General features: G+C 54.6%; 2 protein-coding genes and 1 long non-coding RNA gene across 9 annotated transcripts in view; 1 reads left to right on the forward strand and 2 right to left on the reverse strand.

The window, feature by feature from the left end:
- The window catches only part of LOC115271743, a 12,737-nt gene extending 11,453 nt beyond the window's left edge, over window positions 1–1,284 (reverse strand). Inside the window, exon 1 of the long non-coding RNA XR_003900081.1 lies at window positions 914–1,284. This is a non-coding gene — a long non-coding RNA (uncharacterized LOC115271743). The remainder of the gene's footprint in view (window positions 1–913) is intronic.
- Window positions 1–20,750, forward strand: part of PAX6 (paired box 6) — a 28,335-nt gene that overhangs the window by 289 nt on the left and 7,296 nt on the right. The window contains exons 1-8 of one of the 6 annotated variants that reach the window (XM_029914674.1): window positions 1,430–1,529; window positions 6,512–6,718; window positions 10,596–10,672; window positions 11,021–11,081; window positions 14,671–14,801; window positions 15,610–15,651; window positions 15,746–15,961; window positions 16,699–16,864. In XM_029914674.1, coding sequence (XP_029770534.1) covers window positions 11,072–11,081; window positions 14,671–14,801; window positions 15,610–15,651; window positions 15,746–15,961; window positions 16,699–16,864 — 565 coding nt within the window. In that variant the 5' untranslated portion in view covers window positions 1,430–1,529; window positions 6,512–6,718; window positions 10,596–10,672; window positions 11,021–11,071. Of the gene's footprint in view, window positions 1–1,429; window positions 1,530–5,328; window positions 5,348–6,223; window positions 6,413–6,511; window positions 6,719–10,595; window positions 10,673–11,020; window positions 11,082–14,670; window positions 14,802–15,609; window positions 15,652–15,745; window positions 15,962–16,698; window positions 16,865–20,750 lie in introns of those variants that run through there. The other 5 variants (XM_029914675.1, XM_029914673.1, XM_029914677.1 and 2 more) reach the window with 5 other exon arrangements.
- LOC115271742 lies at window positions 2,143–3,775 on the reverse strand. Of its 2 annotated transcripts, none has more exons than XM_029914680.1 (2): window positions 3,591–3,775; window positions 2,143–2,849 (listed from the first exon to the last, which is right to left on the reverse strand). In XM_029914680.1, exons 1-2 carry the CDS (start codon window positions 3,650–3,652, stop codon window positions 2,681–2,683), a joined length of 231 nt encoding a protein of 76 aa, XP_029770540.1. In that variant the 5' UTR covers window positions 3,653–3,775; the 3' UTR covers window positions 2,143–2,680. The 2 variants fall into 2 exon arrangements, with proteins under 2 accessions (XP_029770540.1, XP_029770539.1); XM_029914679.1 differs by having other exon boundaries at window positions 3,454–3,775.

The following is a 20,750-nucleotide window of genomic DNA, read 5'->3' on the forward strand; positions in this document are numbered from 1 at the left end:
GGGGGGGGGGGGCGGGGAGAGGGAGACGGGGATCTGCTGCTGCTGCTGCTGTCTGCAGAAGCCGCTCGCAACTATGAGAAATGCAGGAGGGGATGCAGTTTGGACCCAGAACTCTCCCGATTCGCAGTTCATGACAAGCACTCGCGAAGTCCCCACCAGCGCCCGGAACGCGTGGAAACTCCCCACCGCGCGAGTCGGGCGGAGCGCTACAAAAGTTTCCAGCGGTTGCAATGTGTAGATGGCTGGACCGAAACAAAGTCTTAGAGACGGGAGTTCGTTTCTCAGAAGGGAACGGAGGACGAAAGAATGCTGCCCGCAGAGCTGGGCAGCGCGTAAAGCCCCAGCGTGTGATTTGAGCTTCACTTCGGAAGACCTAATAATTAACGATTCTCACTGAGCTAGAACGCGGGCTCCGGTTACCGCGGGCGCTGCGCTCGCTGTCTCGGTGGGAAGCTTGTGGGCGCCAGGGAAGCCTGGCCGCTGAACGCCGGGGAGAGCAGCGCCGGGCCACTCTCCTGCCCCGGGACAGCCCAAGCCGGATGCCAGAAGTTTCTCCGAAGTGGGTCAGGGAAGGGACCATCCTAAACTTAGGCTACCTGATGGTTCTGCGGAGCGAAAGTTCCGAAAGTCCAGCCCCAAGCGGCCGCCGACTCCGAAGCGGGCTTAGGCATGGCATAGGAACCCCGGCCCGGGGAGGCCTCTGCCTCAGGCCCGGGCTCGCCCCTCACCGCCACTTGTGCCCTGAGGCCCCCTCTCTAGACCTTTGAGAGGCACCTTCGGAGGACGTTTGTATCTCAGGCACCTGTGACAGGTGCTTGGGATCACTGTCCAACTGGGAGCGGTGGGCCCTCCTGCCCATCTTGCCTGAGAAGCAGGGGAATGAGAGAAGTGGCCGACCAGCCGTGCGCCTTACCTGGGCCTGGGTTTTCTCCTCCGCGGTTTCCTTCCTCTGGAGCTGGGCGGCAAGCAGGTTGCCCGCTTCGCAGTGGGAAGTGGACCTTCTTCTCCAGTCATAAATCAAACCCAGTCATCCTCGGGCCTCCTCCCTCATTAGAGATGTTTATTGGAGATCGTGTTTATTCGGCTGTCACGGCGAGAAAACGCAGTGACATAATTACCTCTGACCAGAGTTCTCTCCCCTGTGCCCAGGGCGAGACTGAGACCTCCTCTGTCGCCTTCTCACTCCTGTGCCCTGCTCGATCAGAGGGCGTCTGTGGTTGGCTTGTCCTTTTTTTCTCAGACCCTCTCATATAATTTGGATTATTGAATGACTTACTATTCAAATTTCCCCAGGGCCTGGGCGTTTATTTATTTATTTTAGAATCTGAAAGGAAAACCGAAGGAACCTAACGCCCCTCCGGGGCAGAAGGGGGCAGAGCGGGAGAGACTGAAGGAGAGTCCCTCTTGCTGCGCTGCGCAAACTTTCCTGCCCGCCCGGCTGTGGCGCTAGGGGCCCAGCCGCCACCAGGCGCCAGAGGCGGCCAGAGCGGTGGGGAGCCGACCGAGAGGAATGGATGCCGATATTGCTGGTGATATTTGTTGTTTTATTTTTCATGCTTTTTCCTCTTCGGAGGAATCTCAGACTTCAGGGCCCCAGGTCTAGGATTCTTGAACTCTCCCCGGCGGAACTCCGTGGAGCCAACCACAGCTTCACCCCCCCCCCCCCCCCCCCCCCCCCCCCCCCCCCCCCCCCCCCCCCCCCCGCCCCCCGCCTCTCACCACTAGGTTACGCCCGGCTTCGGTTCCCTCCCCCCACCCCTACTCTCCCACCCCCCACGTCTCCCCCGTTAGCCAGGTTTGTAAGTCACCATCTGCAAGTCAGAGTTAGAAAGTGATGAAAAGCGCCGAATTGTTCTCTAATTGAAAATACTTTTTTTTTTTTGTGACCGCACCGACAAATATCTGGGATCCCGGCTTTTGATCCCTCGCTGCCGCCTCTGTCTCCAATCGCTAATAAAACTCGCATTGAGCCCCTTAGTGCCTTGATTAACAGGCAGATTAACTCTTACTGGGGTGGGGAACAGCTTGTCCCAATCAATGTCATTTTAAAAGCCCGATACGCTTAGCTCCGGTTCCCTGGCTGCTCGAGCGAGCCAGCCATGACATTTGCTCCCTCCCCCTTCCCCAGCCACAAATCCCCCAGCAAAGACCCCAGTTCCCAGCTCGCTTGTTCCCGCTACACTCCCGGACAAACTGCAGGACTCAGTCCCTGGCCTTTAAAACAAGCAGGTGTTTTAAGAGAAGTCTACTGGGAGCAGGGACTGAGGTGGCTTTATCTTGCTTTTCGTTTGAAGCTGAGCTCTTCTTGCCGCTTGAGGGACTGACGAGGTTAGGGCAAAGGAGAGAAGGGGAACCGTCCAGGGTGATGAAATGGAAAGCAAACTTTCCTGAGAATCCTATTTGCAAAAATCGGAGAGTGCCACAGCTTTGCAAGTATCCTACACACCGGGAGTTTAAAACCTGGTCCCTATCTGGACAACAGCATGTAGGGTCGGGGAAGCAAAGGCATGAGAGTCCCACCTGCGCGCAGGCTGTAGGGATTTCTTCGCTGGGAGACCCAGTTGGATAATGCTTTTTTAAAAGTATTTGTCGGGGGTGGGGGGTGGGGGGAAGACAGAGACTTTTGCAGCCTAATGTGAACGAAAGAAGACTGAACCCAGAGAGCGTCTTGACACGCTTGTCACTTGGCAAGAGGCGAGGAAGGGCCAGAGCACCGCGGCTTTCTGTATTTCCGTAGCGGAGCATGGTCACAGTCTGGAGGCGCCACCCTGCCGGCTCCCGGCTCTCCTCGGCTTTCCAGCGGTCTGGGCTCAGCGAGGCTGCGGAGTGAGTTGGAAACCCGCAGGTTGCTGGCGAAAGGAGAGGGAGAAAGACCCCGAGTGGTGGAGGCACCCCGAACTGAGTGGCAGGGGTCGGCGCCTTTGCCTTTCATGCTGGTTCGCTCTGTTTCGCCAGCTTGGCTATCCTGGGAACCCACCTTCCTAGGGCCTGCAGACAGAGAGCCCTTTGAGGCTCCGCAAAGCGAGCAGGTGTCTGCGGAGACTTTCCTCCTTCAGAGAAAAGCTCGTCTCCACCCTTCCCTGCGCGCCGGCACCGTGCCTCTGGTTGGCGGTGGAAAGCGGCAGTTCAGAGGTGTCACAACACCGGGTGGGAGATTCTTGGTTCTGAAGCCGGGAGCCGAATGCACATCTCTCAAGAACCGGACACGTCTTTGCCTTGCCAGAGGCCGGCTCTGGACCGAAAACCGGGGGAGTGGGTACCCTCAAACACCAGGGACTGCTGGGGGAGGCTCCGGGCACTCTCGGGGAGCCGCGATCCCCCAGCGTGACTCCCTCGGCCCAGATAGCCTCCTCTACCGGGTTGGAAGACCCTGGCGGCCCCAGCGGGAACAGGCCGAAAAGACGTCTTTCTCCGGCGCCATGGGGCGGGAGGGGGTGGGGGGAGCAGGAATACCTGGCGAGAGGCGGGAAAAGGCGAGACTGAAACCGAAGGCGCGATTTCCCCCGCCCTGGAGGGCAGCAAGTGGGCCTCGGTCCCGTTGGAAGCCGCAATTAAAATGGCGACCTGAGAGTTGTCTCAATTTTACATACACCTCTGGCCCTGGCGTGCTGCACCTCCGTCCCAGCTCCGCAACCTGCCGCGCCGCCACCATAACGGGTATTTCGCAGAGGGCGCGAGACGCCCCACCAAGTAGAAGAGCACTCCCATCCTCCTTGAGATTCCAGAGACGCTCTCCTCCGGGGAGAACAGGAAATCTCGCTCCCCAACCCTCTCTCCTTAAACTTTGAAAACTCTGCCTCCCTTTGGGCTGAGCTTCCTCCCAAAGTATTGACACTTTGGAAGCAGCCAAGTCCTTTTTGTTTCTTGTGTGTGCAGAGGGGTTTCCAAGAGTCCTCCCCTAGCCCCCACCCCCACCCAATGACGTCAGCGGCATTCATTCCCAGTTCCTGGCCTGTTATGATTTTTTGTTGTTAAAACTTTTCTCCGAGGTGAGATGGGGGTTGAGGGGTGGGAGAAGGAGCTAATTCAAAGAGCCAGTGCCCTGGGGGGAAATAGCAACAAGATTATGGCTGCTTCTTTCTGAGGCAAAGCTTAAGAAGGTGCTAATCCACTCGATCGCTAATTGAAAGGTTGTAAAAATGATATTCGCTTCCAGTTCGGACAGTCTCTGGGCCTCAAAGCCCCCCTCCCCCCCGTTGCTTATCCCCAATGGAGTTGAGTTCAAGCTTCTTTAACGCTTGTTTGAGAAGTAAAAAGGGAGAGAAAAAGTAGCAGATTTCTGCTGGTCTGGGACCTGGGCCCGATGCCCCACTTCCCCGGATCCTCCTAAAGTCTCGGTCCTACGAAATCACGCACTGGAGGCCACTGACCCCAGCGCCCGGCCCCGACTTCTTCGCCTCTGGTCTGGGTTTTCTCCCAGAACTGAGTGCTCCTGGGCCGCGTGGGAAGGACCATCCCCAGGCGGAGAGAGCCATGGAGTTGTGCTACCACAACCTGGTCCGGGTGGAGGAGGCCTCGGTTCCGTCGGAGCTCTGCCCTGGCTCCTCGGTCGCGTCGTTAGTGGGTCCGGGTTGGGGAGAAGAGTGTAAGGCCCACACAAGGTCGGCGGCCCAAGGCAGCCTGCAACGTCGTCAAGGTTCCAGCTCCCAAGGAAAGCGGCCCCAACGCCTGTTTGCCGCGAGTTCGGAGTGCCCAGAGTTTGTTGATGAGTTCAGACTTTCAGCACTTTTCATAAGTCAAGAGTTGTCAAGTATACCCAGCGTGGCTTCGTTTCAGCCTCCCTGCCTCAGCTCCTTTGCGGGGTCCTGGGGTATGTATGTCCCCCATCCCAAACCATCCATTTCCCTTCCACTTGGGCAGCAAGCTCCTAGAGAACTCCAGACTTCGCAGGAGTAGACAGCCGCTGCCTCCCCTGTCACCTTAACTGCATACGCCAAGGGGCGCCTTTGGAGTGTACTGAGGTGTGTCCTAATCGTCCGGCATTCAACAAATGGACTTCTGGTGTGTGGTCAGAAGAGAACAGCCATTTGCTTACTTTCCTCCCGGTTTTCTGGCAACAGCTGAAGGGGAGCTGCCTCCTGGGACCGAGAAGACCCAGGAGAGGGAATTTCGGTGTGTAGACACACGCATCGCACACAGATAACCAGTGGAACACATCGACACACGCTGATACACGGACATCGCTGGCGAAGACACACACACAACTCTTCCCTAGCATTGGTCATCTTTCCCCACCCCAGGCCTCCACCGCCCCTCCTCCCCTCTGGTCTCCCCCTCGCGTCCCCTCCTCTCAGACTCCTGGAAAAGCAGCCGCACTTAGTCAACAAATGGCACGTGGGAGAAGTTGGTGAGTGTTTGGTAAGGACTCTTCAGGGCTTTTCACAAGAACCCTCTGTACACAAAGTAAGTGGCGTGTTTGCTCTGGCCTCTCCAGCCCCGGCTGTGCCTCCGCTCCGCTGCGCACCGCGGCTTCCGAAAGGAGAAAGGACTGAAGAAAGGGCCGGGGGAGCAAGAGTGGGGGAATGGGCAGGCCCAGGAGGCCTGGACTAGGGAAGCCGCCGGGCGTCGCCTAGATCCCAGCCAGGCGGCCTCCTTTCGGCCTAGGCTTCGCCTCGGCCTCCGCCGGAGTGTTGCTGCTGGGACCCAGTGCCGTTCAGTCCCCTTTTTCTCTTCTTCTTCCTAGCGGCCAGGTGGGCTAAGGCGCGGCCGCTGCTGTGCTCCGCGTCCCAGCGCCCTGGAGGGGTGAGGTAGGGCGGGAGGAGAGGGCGGGCGGGGGCGGGGCGGCAGGCCGCGCTGCGCTGGAGTTGGCAAGAAAGGGCTGCGAGAAGCTGCAGCAACTTGCTCCCTCCAGGAGCTGAGAGTCCTGCGCCCAGCTCAGGGGAGTGGGGGTGGGGCGCGACCCTCAGCCCTGCGGCCTTCACTCGACCCCTCAAGTTCGTGGCCACAGTGCGGGCAGCGCTGACTCCCGGAGCGCTAGGAGCTTAGAGATGTCGGCGAGCGCCAGCTCCAGAGCCCGGGCTCGGGGGCCCAGCGCCGGGGAGAGAAACCGGGACCCACCATCCGAGCCGAAAACAAGTGTATTCATATTCAAACAAACGGACCAATTGCACCAGGCGGGGAGAGGGAGCATCCAATCGGCTGGCGCGAGGCCCCGGCGCTGCTTTGCATAAAGCAATATTTTGTGTGGGAGCGAGCGGTGCATTTGCATGTTGCGGAGTGATTAGTGGGTTTGAAAAGCGAACCGTGGCTCGGCCTCATTTCCCGCTCTGGTTCAGGCGCAGGAGGAAGTGTTTTGCTGGAGGATGATGACAGAGGTCAGGCTTCGCTAATGGGCCAGTGAGGAGCGGTGGAGGCGAGGCCGGGCGCCGGCACACACACATTAACACACTTGAGCCATCACCAATCAGCATAGGTGTGCTGGCTGCAGCCACTTCCCTCACCCACACTCTTTATCTCTCACTCTCCAGCCGCTGACAGCCCATTTTATTGTCAATCTCTGTCTCCTTCCCAGGGATCTGAGAATTGCTCTCACACACCAAACCAGCAGCGTCCGTGGAGAAAACTCTCACGAGCAACTCCTTTAAAACACCGTCATTGCAAACCATTGTGGTCTTTAAGCAACAACAGCAAAAACAAAAACAAAAACAAAAACAAAAACAAAACCCAACCACCCAAAACTCTTGACAGGAGCTTTGACGAGAGAGGATGCCTCATAAAGGTGAGTCCGCTTCTTTCTTCTTGCTTCATTTTAATTGCAATGTTCAGGCAGGTCTCCCCTTTCCTCCCTCCTTCCTTCCTCCCTCTGGCCGGTCCCCTCCCCCACTGCTACGCCGGGAGAGTTGGGCCGGAGAAGTTTCCACGCAGGAGCCCAAACTTTCTACTTCCAGCGAAAGCCCGCGTCGGAGGGCGACAGCCGGCGAGCGGGAGCGGCGCAGGGCTAGGGGCAGGCGGCCGGCTCAGCCCCAGCGCCAGCGCCAGCACCGGCTAGGCTCGCTGGAAGAACCGAAGCTCCGGGCGAAGCAGCAACCGCGGCTCCCGACCCCAGCGTCGCCAAATGCCCCCGGCCGGCGGCAGAGGACGAAGAGGCTGTTCGGTGCCCCAGGCCCGGGAACGGCTTCGGAGACCCGGCGTCGCCGGTTGCTTTGTCCGGCCGAGGGCCCAGCGAGCGCGCACAGAGCGAGCGTGTGCAGGAGCGCCGAGGAGCCAGCTCGTCGCGCTGCCGCCCGCCCGCCCTCCGGCTTTGTGCGGCGCTCCGCTCGGGCACCGAAGAGTCCGGGGGCACTCGAGCGCCGAGGGGCACCGCGCCCGCCGCCAGCCGGAGCAGTCCTTCGGCGAGGCAGCCACACGCTGGAGGCAGCGAGAAAGAGCGAGTGAGCAGGAGCCGAGAAGGCAGCCACCAGGCCGAGGCGGTCGAACGCGCGCTCCGAAGGAGCTCGGAGCCGAGCGGGAGAGGATTGGCAGCTTCCATCAAGCCCCCCCCCCGGCTCTTGCCCCCAACTTGAGCGCAGAGCTCGGAACTTGAAAACTCTCTGCTCCCCAGGCTTCCCCCAACCATCGCCCTGGCCCAGCGAAAGCTGGGGCTTCCCTGTCCTCCAGCTCCCAGCGCTCGGTGGGTATTTTTCCTTGTCTTCCTCTGACAAAGCGACAACCCGGTGTTGCCGTTTCAACAAGTTTGGAAAGGTGGATTGCTTTTTTAAAAAATTCAAATCTCGTGATTTTTTTTCTTTGTGAGGCCTCAAAAAAAAAATCAATATGAAAGCATTGGCTTTCCCCTTCGTCTGATCACATTCGCTCCCAGCTAATTAGTCTGAGTAATTTGAGAGCTTTTCGATTCTAAGACCCCAGGAGGAAAAGTGTCTTTTCAAAGTTCATAAAGTTGTTGCCTCTTTCCTTGTGCAGATTTTCTCAGTCTCCCTGGATCATAATAGCACTGAATTTTAGCAAGTGTAATTGGGGGGAAATGGAGTTGAATTTCAAGTGGAAATGCTTTCTTTTTCGAGTGCTTAAACCCAGCCCTCCAGTCATGAGTGATTTCTAGAAAGTTTAAAAACAAAGTAAACGTGGGTTCTTTTTTCTTTTTCCTTTTTTTCCCCTTCATACTCTCTAAAGCTTCCTAAGCCATTTTGGATGTTTAACTCGAACTTGGGAAGGTTTGAGGAGGGGGCGGGAGCAGAAAATTAAATGAAAAGCAAAGAGCTTGAAAGCCTGGTGAGTTTACCAAGGACAAATAATAGTTGTTGCCGTTGACATTACATTTTTTATAGCCAGCGACCTTTGCAAACGTCTGAAGGCAATTTGATTAGTTGTTATCTTATTTGGCCCTAGAGAGTGAAACTTTGTCATCTTAATTGCTAATTACTCCTTGGCTAAGGGCCGGTAGGGCCAAAAAGTGAGGTCTCTGCTTCACCCCAGCTAAGGAGTTTGGGGATGGATTTTGAGAATTAGGTGATTAGAAGCGCGGCATTTGAAAGCTGAGGCTTGAGTTGGGGATGGGAATGGCCATGGCCCAGTGGCCTAGAGGACCGAGGAAGGCCCCATTGGACTCCGAAGCGTCTGAAGACCCTTTCTTTCCCTGAGTAGGTCTCTGACTGGGATAGGGCTGTAGAAAGACCTGGGCTGAGCTGGGGGGCTCTGGCTGCACCTGGGGTTTCTAGCCTCTCCACCCATGCCTGCTTCCGGGTGTCAGTGGCGCCAGCTTCCCGGGTTGCTTTTGCATGAAGTGTTAGCGATTACTTAAGTAATTAAGTAGCTTCTTAGCTGAGATAGAGGTGGGAATGGGGCAGAACTGGAACTTGAGATGCTTCCACCTTCCCAGTTGCTTCAAAAACTAATCGGCTGGGCCTCTCTGGAATCAGCTAATGAATTTTTTTAAATGGCTTCAAGGATGTATGGGCCAGGAGGGGGGCATTCAGTTGTGGTTGAGAACAGTGTGGGTTCTAGAGAGGAATTCGGGAAGTTTTACTCCTTCTAGGAGAAGTCCAGTTCCCCTCTCCCTGCCCGCTACTACTCTGTAGTTTCAGAGTCCCACTTAGAGGGGGAGCACACTCTTCAAGAAGTTGGGGTTTCTTCTGCCTGTCCTAGATCTGACTCTGGCTGTTGGGACTGAGAGCCGGGGGAGGCCCTGGGAGCCAACCCAGCTAGAGGTAACTAGGTAGTCCTCTGCTGTCTCCAGTATTTACCAGGCCACATTCGGAAGCTGGGTAAATTCCTCCTCTTAAGTTTATTTTTATGGATTTAAGCTGCCTCCCAGCTAGTTAATAAACTAGACCGTGAATGGCCTTGAAGAGAAAAAATGTGCTTCTTGGAATTCTTTGCTTGTAGGCAGGAAAAATTAATAATCACAATAAGCAAAACAGAAAAAAAAGAATGAATATTTTAGTTTTTTTAAACAAGGAGAAATAATGCTGTGACTATTTAATTATTTTACTTCTTTTTTTTTTCTGCAAACCTCCTGAATAGGTTCTTTATTGTAACTCTCTCTTCCCAATTGAGCTCCCCACGGTGCCGTTGTATCTTTTTACAGCCCCTAACAACTCACACCAGTAACACAATTACCTCCAGATATTTATAACAAGAAATTACTTTTCTATTTTCTACCCCCCCCACCTCCTTCTTAGGGTAAGGCAGGGAGGGGGTGGTGGAGGGCGAACCTTGGGGGACCCGCACTGGGTCAGTACTTACAAAGCTAGAAGTGTCCCTCTGTTCCCTTTGTGAGTTGGTGGGTTGTTGGTACATTTGGTTGGAAGCTGTGTTGCTGGTTAGGGAGACTCAGTTTTGCTCTTTGGGTTTGGGGAGAGCTGGAGAATAGAAGCCATTGTTCACTGCCTGTAGGCTTTGTTGACCACGCTCACCCCCTCCTGTTCGGACTTTTTAAAGCAGTGAGGCGAGGTAGACAGCGTGTGTCACAGTACAGTAAAAGGGGGGAAGATCTAAACACCAAAAGAGAAGTTAATCACAATAAGTGAGGTTTGGGGGGGGCGGGGGAGTTGGGCTCGCTACTTTCAAAGTCCCAGAAAAGCTGGGAGGAGGGTGGAGTGGGGGCCTGACAGGGAAGCTTTGCGGGAGAGAGTGGAAGATGAAGGGGTAACCAGAGAGTTGGGTTCTGGGGGCCTTGGAGCAACTGGGATGGTGAAGTTCCTTAAGGAAGGAGTGTGGGCTCTGCAGCCCTTCTGATCCGCCCTAGTCTGCACCCTCAAGCACCCTGAAGTTCTGAGGTCCCCTTCCCCTCACCTCCAACTTCAGGTATTAGTCTTTGGCCTCGATGCCTAATGCCACTGTTTCTCCAGTGCTCCCCTTCCCCTTTAACCGGTTTTTGATATTTTTGCAAAATGGTTCCCTGACTTGTCAGATTCTCCAATTCTCCCAAGCCAGGCCCAAGCACCGACTTTTAAAAGGTTGGCACTTCTTCATGAGAGGCTTCTGGAAATGTGGTTATAACTCTGGGATTTAGGGTTTTATGGTAGTTTGAGCCCTAGATGCATGTTTTGTTTTGTTTTGTTTTGTTTTGATTCTGAGAGTGTGACTCTGAGAGCCCATGGGCCTATGCTTTTGAGCCACAGCTTGACGTACCTTTCTCTCCTTTTGTTTTGTCTTAGGGGGAAGACTTTAACTAGGGGTGCGCAGATGTGTGAGACCTTTTATTGTAAGAGTGGACAGACTTCCCAGATTTCAGGCAAGTTCTGGTGGCTGCTTTGGGTTCCAAAACCTGAAAGAGTCAGAATTCTTGTTCATTGTTGTTCACATGGAAGAAAAAAAAAATCAAAATTGGGTTGTTTCTCCTGATTAAAGAGTTAACTACTAAGGGGTTTGGGGAAAACAGCTTGGGGATACTGGAGTGTTTTATTTGTAGCCCAAAGGGTAGATTTTGTATACACTGGAGGGCGGAGGTGGCCCCAAGTGATTGAGTGGATTATTTCCTCAAGAAAGGGCATTCTCCTGTCCTGGTCCAGGTCATCCTCGGTCAGGAGGTAGGGCCTACCTGGCGCGGGCTCTGGATTAACCCCTATATCCTTGCTAACAGAGCCCCATATTCGAGCCCCGTGGGATCCTGCGGCCCCCAGCGAGCCCCAGCATGCAGAACAGTAAGTGCCTCCGGTTTTTCTCGGACTTCGGGCTGGGGACATGGGACTGGCAGGTCAGGGGAGGGCTCAGAGGTTCGTGGGTGTCCACGCTGGCCAGGCCCATCGGGCACGAGGGAAAAAGCAAGAGGCCCGGGGACCTGAGGCAGGTGCGCCCCCCCTTCACGACCAGCAACCCGAGATCGGAGGACATTTACGCTGCCGTTCTCGCTCCTAGAAGAACAGGGGCTGGGCCCTTCACAACAGCCCGCTAGAGTTTGCGAAGCTGAGGTAGAGAAACTCCATCCCCCCCAAATCCTGTAACTCACACCCCCTCCCCGCCCCTGCCCGGACTCTGACCCCAGAGAGAGAGGCTGGGCTGAACTGGGAGGGGCGGAGGCTTCTCTGAGTTGCCCGAGGAGAAGGAGGCCCCTTCGGGTTTAGCCAAGACTGCAAGTCACCACAGTCCAGGAGGGGTGTGGGGGCTCCCCTCCCCCAGTCACTCTCAGGACAGCTCCTCCCCTCCCCACCCTAGCTACCGGCCTAAAAGGCAAAGGGAGCGGGGTACCCTGGTCTGTGTGGTGGTGGGGGCGGCAGGGAGGTGGTACACTGGAACCCTGGGGCTATTACTGGCCAGAGCAGGTTTACTGGGTCTGGGAAGAGACTGGGTGCTGAGCCTTGGAACTGGAGAAGCTCCGCCCTGGTAGCTGCAACTGTGTGGGTTCTGATCGGTCCAGGCCCGCAGTGCTTTTGATTCTCCGGCTCTTGTGCCTCCCATCCTCTCTGTGCTCAGGCCTTCTGGGCCCCAGCCCACCTTCCTGCTCAGTGATAGCGGTACTGGGTGCTGGTATGCGGCAGGGCTAGTCTGGAGCCCGAGCCTGGGGGCCTGGAGGCCCAGTGAAACCAGGCCTGGCCTGAGGTTCAGAGTCTGGACGCGGTTTAAAGGTTCAGCTGTAAGAGGAGTGCAGAAGGGCCTGGGTCTTCCAGCAACTTTCCCTTGCTGAGCTGCAGACCTCGGAGGGTCTCCAGTGAGGGATCCATCAGGCCTGGTAGCGCCAGCCACCCCAGGTGCTTCAGTGGCTTGGGGGGCGCAAAGCGCAGGAGAGGATTCAAAGGTGGTGAGCTTTAAGGCGGGTTAGTTGTGCAGAACCTGCCAGGCCCGGGAGGGACCTTCCTTGGCGAGGCAATGGCTTCTGCCCACCTCTCCTGGCTGCTGGGTTCTCCCCCTGCAGCTCAGGCTCCCCAGCCGCAGGCTCTGGGGCAGGTCCCGGCCAGGGCTCGCCGCGCTGAGCGTTTGCCGCCGTGGCCTGGCTGGCAGGCCCCGAGGGGCGCGGGGTCGCGGGCCGGCCTGCAGGGCTTTGTGCCGCTCGCTCCCGGGTGTGCGCGAGGCGCAGAGCATCCAAATTGACACCATATGTTTTCCTATTAGATGCTTCGCGGTCGAATTCTAGGCGCATAATCATCGCCACTGGGCGAGAGCGCCAGCCGTCCCTAGGGAAGGGACACAATGATTGAGGCTTAACCTTTGAAGGGGAACTTAGAGCTGCGCTTCCTCGCTGCCTTTTCGATGCTGGCAGAGGCAACCTGGCCCTGGCGTCTCCTGGGCGGGCACCCGCCGACGGTGGCTGCCGAGGTGGCAGGCACGTTATGTTTTTACAAAGAGGGGAGGAGGGAGGTCTAGGATTAGGTGGCCTCACACGCCTTGGCATTCATAGACTGGGAATGGCCCAGACTGTGCGTGAAGTTTGTAAAGTCTTTCTGGGTCTCTCTCTGGGACAGCCTTTCTCTTCCCGGGAAGGCTCCCTTTGCCCAAAGGGAAGACTTCGCCGCCAGAGCAGTAGACTGGTGTTGTGAGGCAAAGGAAGGCAATAAAGGAACTTAGGAGAAACCGGAAGCACGGGCGAGGCCTTGCTCTGTCGGAGAAGTGGTGTCCTGGCGATGTCCCTGCTTGTGCTGGGCCCGGCCGGAGCCCAGATCCCCCAAACGCCTGTCACTTCTCATCGAGTTGAGGCTCTGCCCCCCCCATCGGCGAGAGCCCCCCCTCCGCCCCAAGCCTTCGGCTACCCTGAAAACTCGGCTCCCCTCGAAGGGGAAACGAGTGCAGTTCAATCTCGTCTGAGTGATCTACAAATAGGGACGGAAAGGGTCGTTTTATCACGGTCCCGTTTGTCGTGACGATGCAATTTCCCGGAGCGGAGCACTGTCACAAAGTGACAAGGCTGCCACAAGCGCCCCGACTGATCTTTTCAATTAGCCTTCCATGCATGATCCGGAGCGACTTCCGCCTATTTCCAGAAATTAAGCTCAAACTTGACGTGCAGCTAGTTTTATTTTAAAGACAAATGTCAGAGAGGCTCATCATATTTTCCCCCCTCTTCTATATTTGGAGCTTATTTATTGCTAAGAAGCTCAAGCTCCTGGAGTCAATTTATCAGAGGCTCCAAGGAGAAGAGAGAAGAGGAGAGAGAGAGAAGGGAGCTGAGCAGCGAGCCACGTCTTCTCCTGGAAGAGCTGCTCTCTAGAGTCCCAAGCTGCAGGTTGGAGATTTTTAAGGAAGTGGAAATTGGCAATTGGCTTTATTTGTGTGCCTGTGGTTTCTGGGGAGGGGGCTACAGAGAGGTGCTAACTCCCGTTCCCAGTTCTCTGAGATTAGACAATGGGGGTGAGGCTGTGAGAATAACAAGATAAAGGAGGGATAGAAGACACTGTGGTGTGCTCCTTTCCTTTTCTTTTCGCTTTTTGATTTTTGCTAATATCTGCCCTTGGTTGTGTGGAAGGCCAAGTTCAGCAGCGGAAGTACAGCGAGCTGTGGCCTGTGCAAACGGACTCCCAGCTCTCCGCCCCACAGCTGCAAGCCGGCGGACTACTTTGTGGTTGGAACGATCTGGGCTCTGACCCTCACGCCTGTACTGGAGGCGCAGGTTGGGGTTCTCCAGCCGGAGATCTGCTGCTCTGGTTCTTCTGTATTTCCTTTCCTGTCTCTTCATGTGTACATATAATGTAGTGTAATACATATATGTAATTTTTAAAAACCTCCAGGGCTTGCGTGGTGCCTCCACCAGAGTTTGGAGTGTGACAGCAAACGTTTCTGGACTGTGGAGTCCAAGAGAATGCTGAAGAGCTGTAGGATTTGCTATAACAGTTCTAACAATGCAGGGACCTTGGAGATTTGGTGTGGGTTCTGTAGAAGCCACGTTTTGCCGTGACATTCAAGAGGGGATCTTTGGAAGGATATTTTCTGAAACGATGATTTGCACCTTGTGGGTTCAGGGGCCGGCCGGCCGGGGTGTTTATGAAGAGGGGCAGAGGGCTGGAGTGACAGCGGCCGGGAGGTGCGCGTGTTCTTGCTCACTGGCGTGGGTTCTGTAACGCAGCGTGGCTGTGTTTGGGCTGGGCTGCCTGATGCCCCATATGGCTGCGGGGTCCCGGAGTCGTGTTTGATCGATAGCAGGGCCTTCATCCCTGAGGTTGGCATGGGCTGGCAGGGAGCTGAGGATGCATTGTGGTTGTCTTCTCTTCCTCTTCTTCTTCCTCCTCCTCTTTCTCTTGACTCTTCTTCCTCTCTTCTCCTCCCTGCTCTGCTCTCCTCTCCTCTCCTCTCCCTTCTCCTCAGGTCACAGCGGAGTGAATCAGCTCGGTGGTGTCTTTGTCAACGGGCGGCCACTGCCGGACTCCACCCGGCAGAAGATCGTAGAGCTAGCTCACAGCGGGGCCCGGCCGTGCGACATTTCCCGAATTCTGCAGGTGATCCTCCCGGCGCCGCCCCACTCGCCGCCCCCGCGGCCCTCCACTCTCAACGCCCTCTCTTCATTTCTTACTGTAAATGCTGCTAATTATGGACCCCCTTCCCACACCCACCCCAGCCCCTATCCCACACCCCTGCCTTCCCCTCTTTCCCCTTTCCTTCCAGCATCCTTCCCTATCTCTTTCAACCTGGGCCAGTCACTTAAGATAACTCATCTGCTTAAGGAAAAAGAATTGTGTGTGTGAATTAAAAAAACAACAACACCAAACACCTTTCTCTCTTCATTTGGTAAAATCATCAATTGTGGTAACAGTTTATGAACTATAATCAGCTGAGTTACGTAAACCAGCATAATTTCATTCCCCTCTCCCTCATGCCACGCTCACCTCTGATTTTGAGATATTTGTTTGCATTCTTCATATTCATGAGGAATATTTATTGATTTTAAAAGGCAAGTGCTATTTACTTCCCTACCTAACTCACATTTACAAAATTGGGCATATTTTTAAAGGAAAATAAGTAAAATTTTAATTTATTTCTCCTCTTTGCTCATTAAAATATGGCACTACTTTAGGCAAGGTCAGCACAAAAAATTTTATCTGACTTCGTTTTGATGCATCTTCAGGCAATGTTTAGGAAAACAGTTTTTTTTTTTTAAAAACTTTAAAATTAGGGTATTTTTTTTAGTTCAAAATGTTTGAAATTATCATCATATTTGTAGTTTTTAGGGCTACAAATGTAATTTTAAGAAAAAAAGCTCTCTACAGTAAGTTCTCATACCATTGAAGGTATATTTTTGTGTTATAGACCCATGCAGATGCAAAAGTCCAAGTGCTGGACAATCAAAACGTAAGCTTGTCATTGTTTAATGCATACTTAAACAATTTTATTTTTGTCTTGAAATTATTAATAATGTGGTTTTCTGTCCACTTCCCCTATGCAGGTGTCCAACGGATGTGTGAGTAAAATTCTGGGCAGGTATTACGAGACTGGCTCCATCAGACCCAGGGCAATCGGTGGTAGTAAGCCGAGAGTAGCGACTCCAGAAGTTGTAAGCAAAATAGCCCAGTATAAACGGGAGTGCCCGTCCATCTTTGCTTGGGAAATCCGAGACAGATTACTGTCCGAGGGGGTCTGTACCAACGATAACATACCAAGTGTAAGTTTACTAAGAACACTCCCCCTCCCTGCCCGAAGCCCCTTGCTCTTTCCTCTTCACCATCTCTCTCTGTACTTGCCCACCCCGCTCCTCCCTACCCGTGTCATCCTGTCTCTGTCTCTTTCCTGCTCCCCCGTGTCACCTCTGAGGCTGAGGGTGTTGAGAGGAGCACACTGACCTTTTTTGGTCTTCTGGAAAATGGGAGTCAAGTGTAGGGAGCTGTTCACCTTATTTGCATGCTGCAGAGTAGAGGGTGGAGGCACGCAGGGAAAGGCACTTGAATAAAGAAGGAAAAGGAAAATGAAAACCAAAATCTAACCTCCTCCAACCCAGACTGCCTGAACCTTCCTTCGGGTATCAAACGTCCACTTCTGCCCTAATAGAAAACAAAGTGAAAGAAAGCTCTAAATCAAGCCTGTCTTTTTTTTTTTTTTTTTGAGGAAATCTTTTAACAAAGATTAGGTCACTACAGACATCCAGCAGCAGTGAAGCAAATGCCCTCTCCATCCCACATTCTCTATCCAACTCAGTTTCCACGTCCAGAGTGATGTCTGTCATTCTGTCCACAATGTCTCTGCAAATCTACCCACTGTCCCAGGATGTCTGGGAGGGTTTCTTTTTTTAATGTGTTAAAGTTTCGTTCTTTAAGGGAGTGGGCATGCTGAGATGGGACTGAAGATAGGGCAAGTGTCTTCAGGAGACGCTACCATTTGGTTTGATTTTGGTTTGATTTACAGGTGTCATCAATAAACAGAGTTCTTCGCAACCTGGCTAGCGAAAAGCAACAGATGGGCGCAGACGGCATGTATGATAAACTAAGGATGTTGAATGGGCAGACCGGAAGCTGGGGCACCCGCCCGGGTTGGTATCCGGGGACTTCTGTGCCAGGGCAACCTACGCAAGGTAAAAAGCCCAAGCACCTATCCTCAAAACTCTCCGTGTATCAGCCACTTGCCCATCTTCTCCCTCAACCTTTTCCCTTTCTCCACCTCTGTGCTTGAAGAATGTAGCGCAGAGACTCTTCCAAGGCTTGGGACACATTGACCTGCCCTGTAGGAGGGTAGTATAGTATTTGTCCAACTATCTCACTGGCTTTCGAATCCGAGGATTGCGTATGTCAGGACTAGTGAGAACCTGGCGGGTGCGCGTGTGCACCTATGTGTTTTGGGCAGGAGTGTGTGTGTGTGTGTAAGAGCTAGCTGCGTGGTGCCCTATTCAAATTTGCCATTAAAATGCACGGAGAGCCCCCTTGCTGTAGAAGTGTGACAAGTTAACACACTGACAGACTGCGAGGTAAACATAATTGTATCGTTTTGCTCTTTGCCGTAATTGACAAATTATGTGAGTATGAGGAGGGTGCACGTGAAAGGGTAAGCAGCACGATGAGGGCAGAGAACAGGCTAGGGCACTGGGAGCCGCGGACTCCCGACTCCAGCAACACCATCATCTGGGTCCATCTGGGTCGTATTCCCTCAGTTTCTCTGGGCCCCCAGTTCTCACTCTCTGTGGGTGGCGACTGCACAGAAGGGTGGGGTGAGGACACTGTGAGCCGGCCTGCGGGGTGCCTGGAGCTGCTGGGGGGCTGGGAGGAGAGAAGGAATCAGGACCCTCGCAGGATCTATGAAAAGGAATGGGGGAAGAGGAACAGATGGGGGTGGGGTGGCGGAGGTTGGCTTTCCCCTCCCCTGCACACCCCGAGGTAGCTTGGTCAAGAATAGGAAACAGTTTACTCCGAAGATTAATCGGTATTTGTTGTCCTTGTGACAAGGAGATAATATGCGGGATAATGGGACGTGGCGTCTCACTCCCCGGAGCCCGACGAAGCCTGGGGGCTCCGGGCCGGGGGCGGCGGCGCGGGACGCCGACCAGGCTGCCCGCGCGTCAGTGCGCTCTCGGACCCGCTCCGGGTGCCCCACGCCTCCACGGAGCCGGGCTAGAGAAGGGAAAATCGGTAACAGTATGCGAAATATCTGGTACAAAGGATGCTTCTGTCACTCGCAAGAATTTGTTATGGGAACAATCCTGTCGCTCTGTAATTGCTCATTAGAGAACGTTTTGTTTCTCATTAAGGCGACATGAATAAGCGTCTAGTTGAAGGAGACAGCTGTAGAAATGTTCCACAAGAGACCTCTGGACACGATTCGGCACCAATTGCCAATTAGACATGTCAGTTTTAAGAGCAGAAAACAATATAGGACGGACACTGGGAAGATAGGGAGCAAAGCGCTTGCTCCGTGTTTCCCAGCGCGGCCGCGCGGCCCGCAGAGGCCTCCTGATGCGCTGGGCCCGGGCTCCCCCGGGCGACCCCGCTGGCCAGCTCGTCCTGTCCGGTCCCGACCCCGCGGCCTCCTGGGATGCGGCTCAGGCCGAGGCCCAGGCCTCCTCCAGACTCTGATGAGGACAGGGAGTGACAGGGCTGAGTGTAGACCACCACACCCTCACCTGACCTTTGAAACTGTTGGATTCCCACGTGCGCACACTGGACACACCCCGGAGACACCCGACCTTGGCATTCCCCAGCGCCCGCCCCTCACCCCCCAGCATCCTGGGGTCGTTGTGACCCCTCCCCCGCCGAGTCTGGCCGCCAGGGTCCGAGAACTCTTGGGGACGGCGCAGTGAACGGGGCCGGGGGGCCGAGCCCGGAGCCTCCACGCGCGGGCCCTCTCGGTGCTCGCGTTAGCAGGGGGCCTAGAGCGCGTCCACCCGCCTGCTTTCCGAAGCCGGGACGGGAATCCGGGGCAGCCGTTTCGCCAGCTCCTCCACTTCCACCAGAGGTGGCGCCCGATCAGGACAGCTTTTCGTCCCGGGAAACTTGAGGGCGGGAAGCGAGAGCCTAACTCAAAGACCCTGTGGGGACGGTGGCGGCGGGAGGTGGCGCTAGTTCAGGAGCTTTTAACTTTTATGCGCAGAATCGCTGGAGAATTCCGACTCCCCAAGTGTCAATCCTCCCTCCGTCCCCACTAGAAACCCACTCCGGTGCAGCGACCGCGGGCACCGACCCCCCCTCCCCCCGCCGCTGGGAAAGAACACGTCGGGACACCCCACCCCCCCTTTCCCGAGCGGGGTCCCGGGCGGGCGTGGGGGCGCGGGGCGCTGGTGGCGGGCTTCGACCGACGCGACCCGGGGATCCCAGACCTTTTGGTGCTAAGAAGGCCCCCTCCCCTTCGCCCGGACTCCAGGCCCGGGAAGCCGTTTTGGAGTTTTAAAGAGTCCATTACTCCGAAAGCATAAGGCGAGGTTAGGTCTCAGAGGGAGACAAATATGGTTTCCATCTGATCAACGCCATGCGGCGGTGAATAAAATCGTGACGACGTGGGCTGACAACAACAAGAGACAACTCTATCCAGCCCCAATTCTCCAGCGATTTGGTTTAGGGATCACGGAGACACTTTTTCTTATCTCCTCCCCCCCCCCACCCCCATAATACCCAGGCCCTCTATAGGATTTAGTCAGTCTCTTTTCAACAGATGCTACAATGTTTTGATCCGCGCTCTAGAGCTGAAAAGGTGCCGCAACCGGGTTGCTATCTTTTCTTGCTTGTTTTCCGCCTCACTGATTAAGACACTAAGAAACTAAGGAATGATTTTATTTCCCAGCGTCTTTTTTTTTTTTTTTTTTCTCCTCTCCTTCTTCCAGGAAACAAATCCTATCCCCGGCGTCAGATGGTCCTGGGGCTGGGATAATGGGAGGCGCTTTCACTCGCCTTCTCACGGATTAGCTGGAAGGTGGACGGCGCCCATTGAAGGCCTCTTCTTTGCGCGCTCCGAGGGGGCGCCTTTTAAAGAAGACATCTTAATTGTCCGCCACTTAGGTTTATCATATGGAGAATTCGAGATCCAACTTTAGTTTTATTTTGTTAAAAGCTTTAAGAGTGGAAGGTAAATCCACTAAAGAATAGGGGGGGGGGGCGCCCAATCTAAGAGTGACCTTTCCTTCAGCGCCTGGCTGCGAACAGTTGCTACTTTGACAGTAGCAAATAAACTTTCAACAGGGCCCGACTGCTCGGCCGGGTGGTGGAGGGATCCTGCAGCCACGGGTTTCTCCTGGCCTGCCTCTAATTCCACTCCCATCCCCCTCCCAAAGGGCTCTCTATCCCCATTGACTTCCCTCCCCCCCATGCCTTAAGTGTCATTTTCATGTCAGAGCCATGGCTGCTTAGTGTGTAAGAGACAGAGAGACAGGGAGAAATGGGCGGGGGGGTGGGGAAAAGAGCATTAAACTCTCCAAGTTTTAAATTAGGAAAATGTCAGAGAGGTAGAGAGTAGAGAATGCTATTTGCAAGGGTCTTCTGAGGGCGACCTGGGCAGCTTTGTTTAATTGGTGATATCAAATATGCCAGAAAAAAAGACTGGGGTGGGCATGAGCGACCACCAGAGTGAGACAAGATTGTGCTCTCCTAAGCACCCCAGTGCCTAAATGTGTGACGGTTGGAGGTTTTTGTGCTTCCCCAAAGCAATAACCCACAGAACTTGTTTCTAGTTGGCCTAAAGGACTATTTGTAAAGTCTTCCTCTTTCCCTGAATCTGAAAATAAGGGGGGAGGGGGGATCTCTTCTTTCTTTCCATTTTGAAGTCACCCGGAAACTTGGGGCGGTAAATTAGTACAGACACTTGTGCCCACACACGTGACTCCAGCGTCTCCCACAGCTAGGTAGCCCTCTCCCACCCCTCTCCCCATCTCTCTGAAGTAGCCGGAGATGACCCAAAGTAGAGCCAGTCTATTTAGTAATTGCCTCTCTCTGTCTTCCTTTCCTCGTTTCTCTCCTTGTCTCCTTAGATCCTCTTTTTTC

This window comes from Suricata suricatta, chromosome 11, assembly GCF_006229205.1.
Source record: "Suricata suricatta isolate VVHF042 chromosome 11, meerkat_22Aug2017_6uvM2_HiC, whole genome shotgun sequence".
Classification (NCBI taxonomy): Eukaryota; Metazoa; Chordata; class Mammalia; order Carnivora; family Herpestidae; genus Suricata; species Suricata suricatta.

What these genes read in the sequence shown, in the direction of transcription:
- LOC115271742 (XM_029914679.1), bottom strand. Translation starts at nt 3,652, where the DNA reads ATGGTGGCGGCGCGGCAGGTTGCGGAGCTGGGACGGAGGTGCAGCACG. An exon ending in CTTTTCCCGCCTCTCGCCAG is followed by an intron (nt 2,850 to 3,453) that starts GTATTCCTGCTC and finishes TCCTTTCGCCAG; the next exon opens with CAACCTGCGGGTTTCCAACT.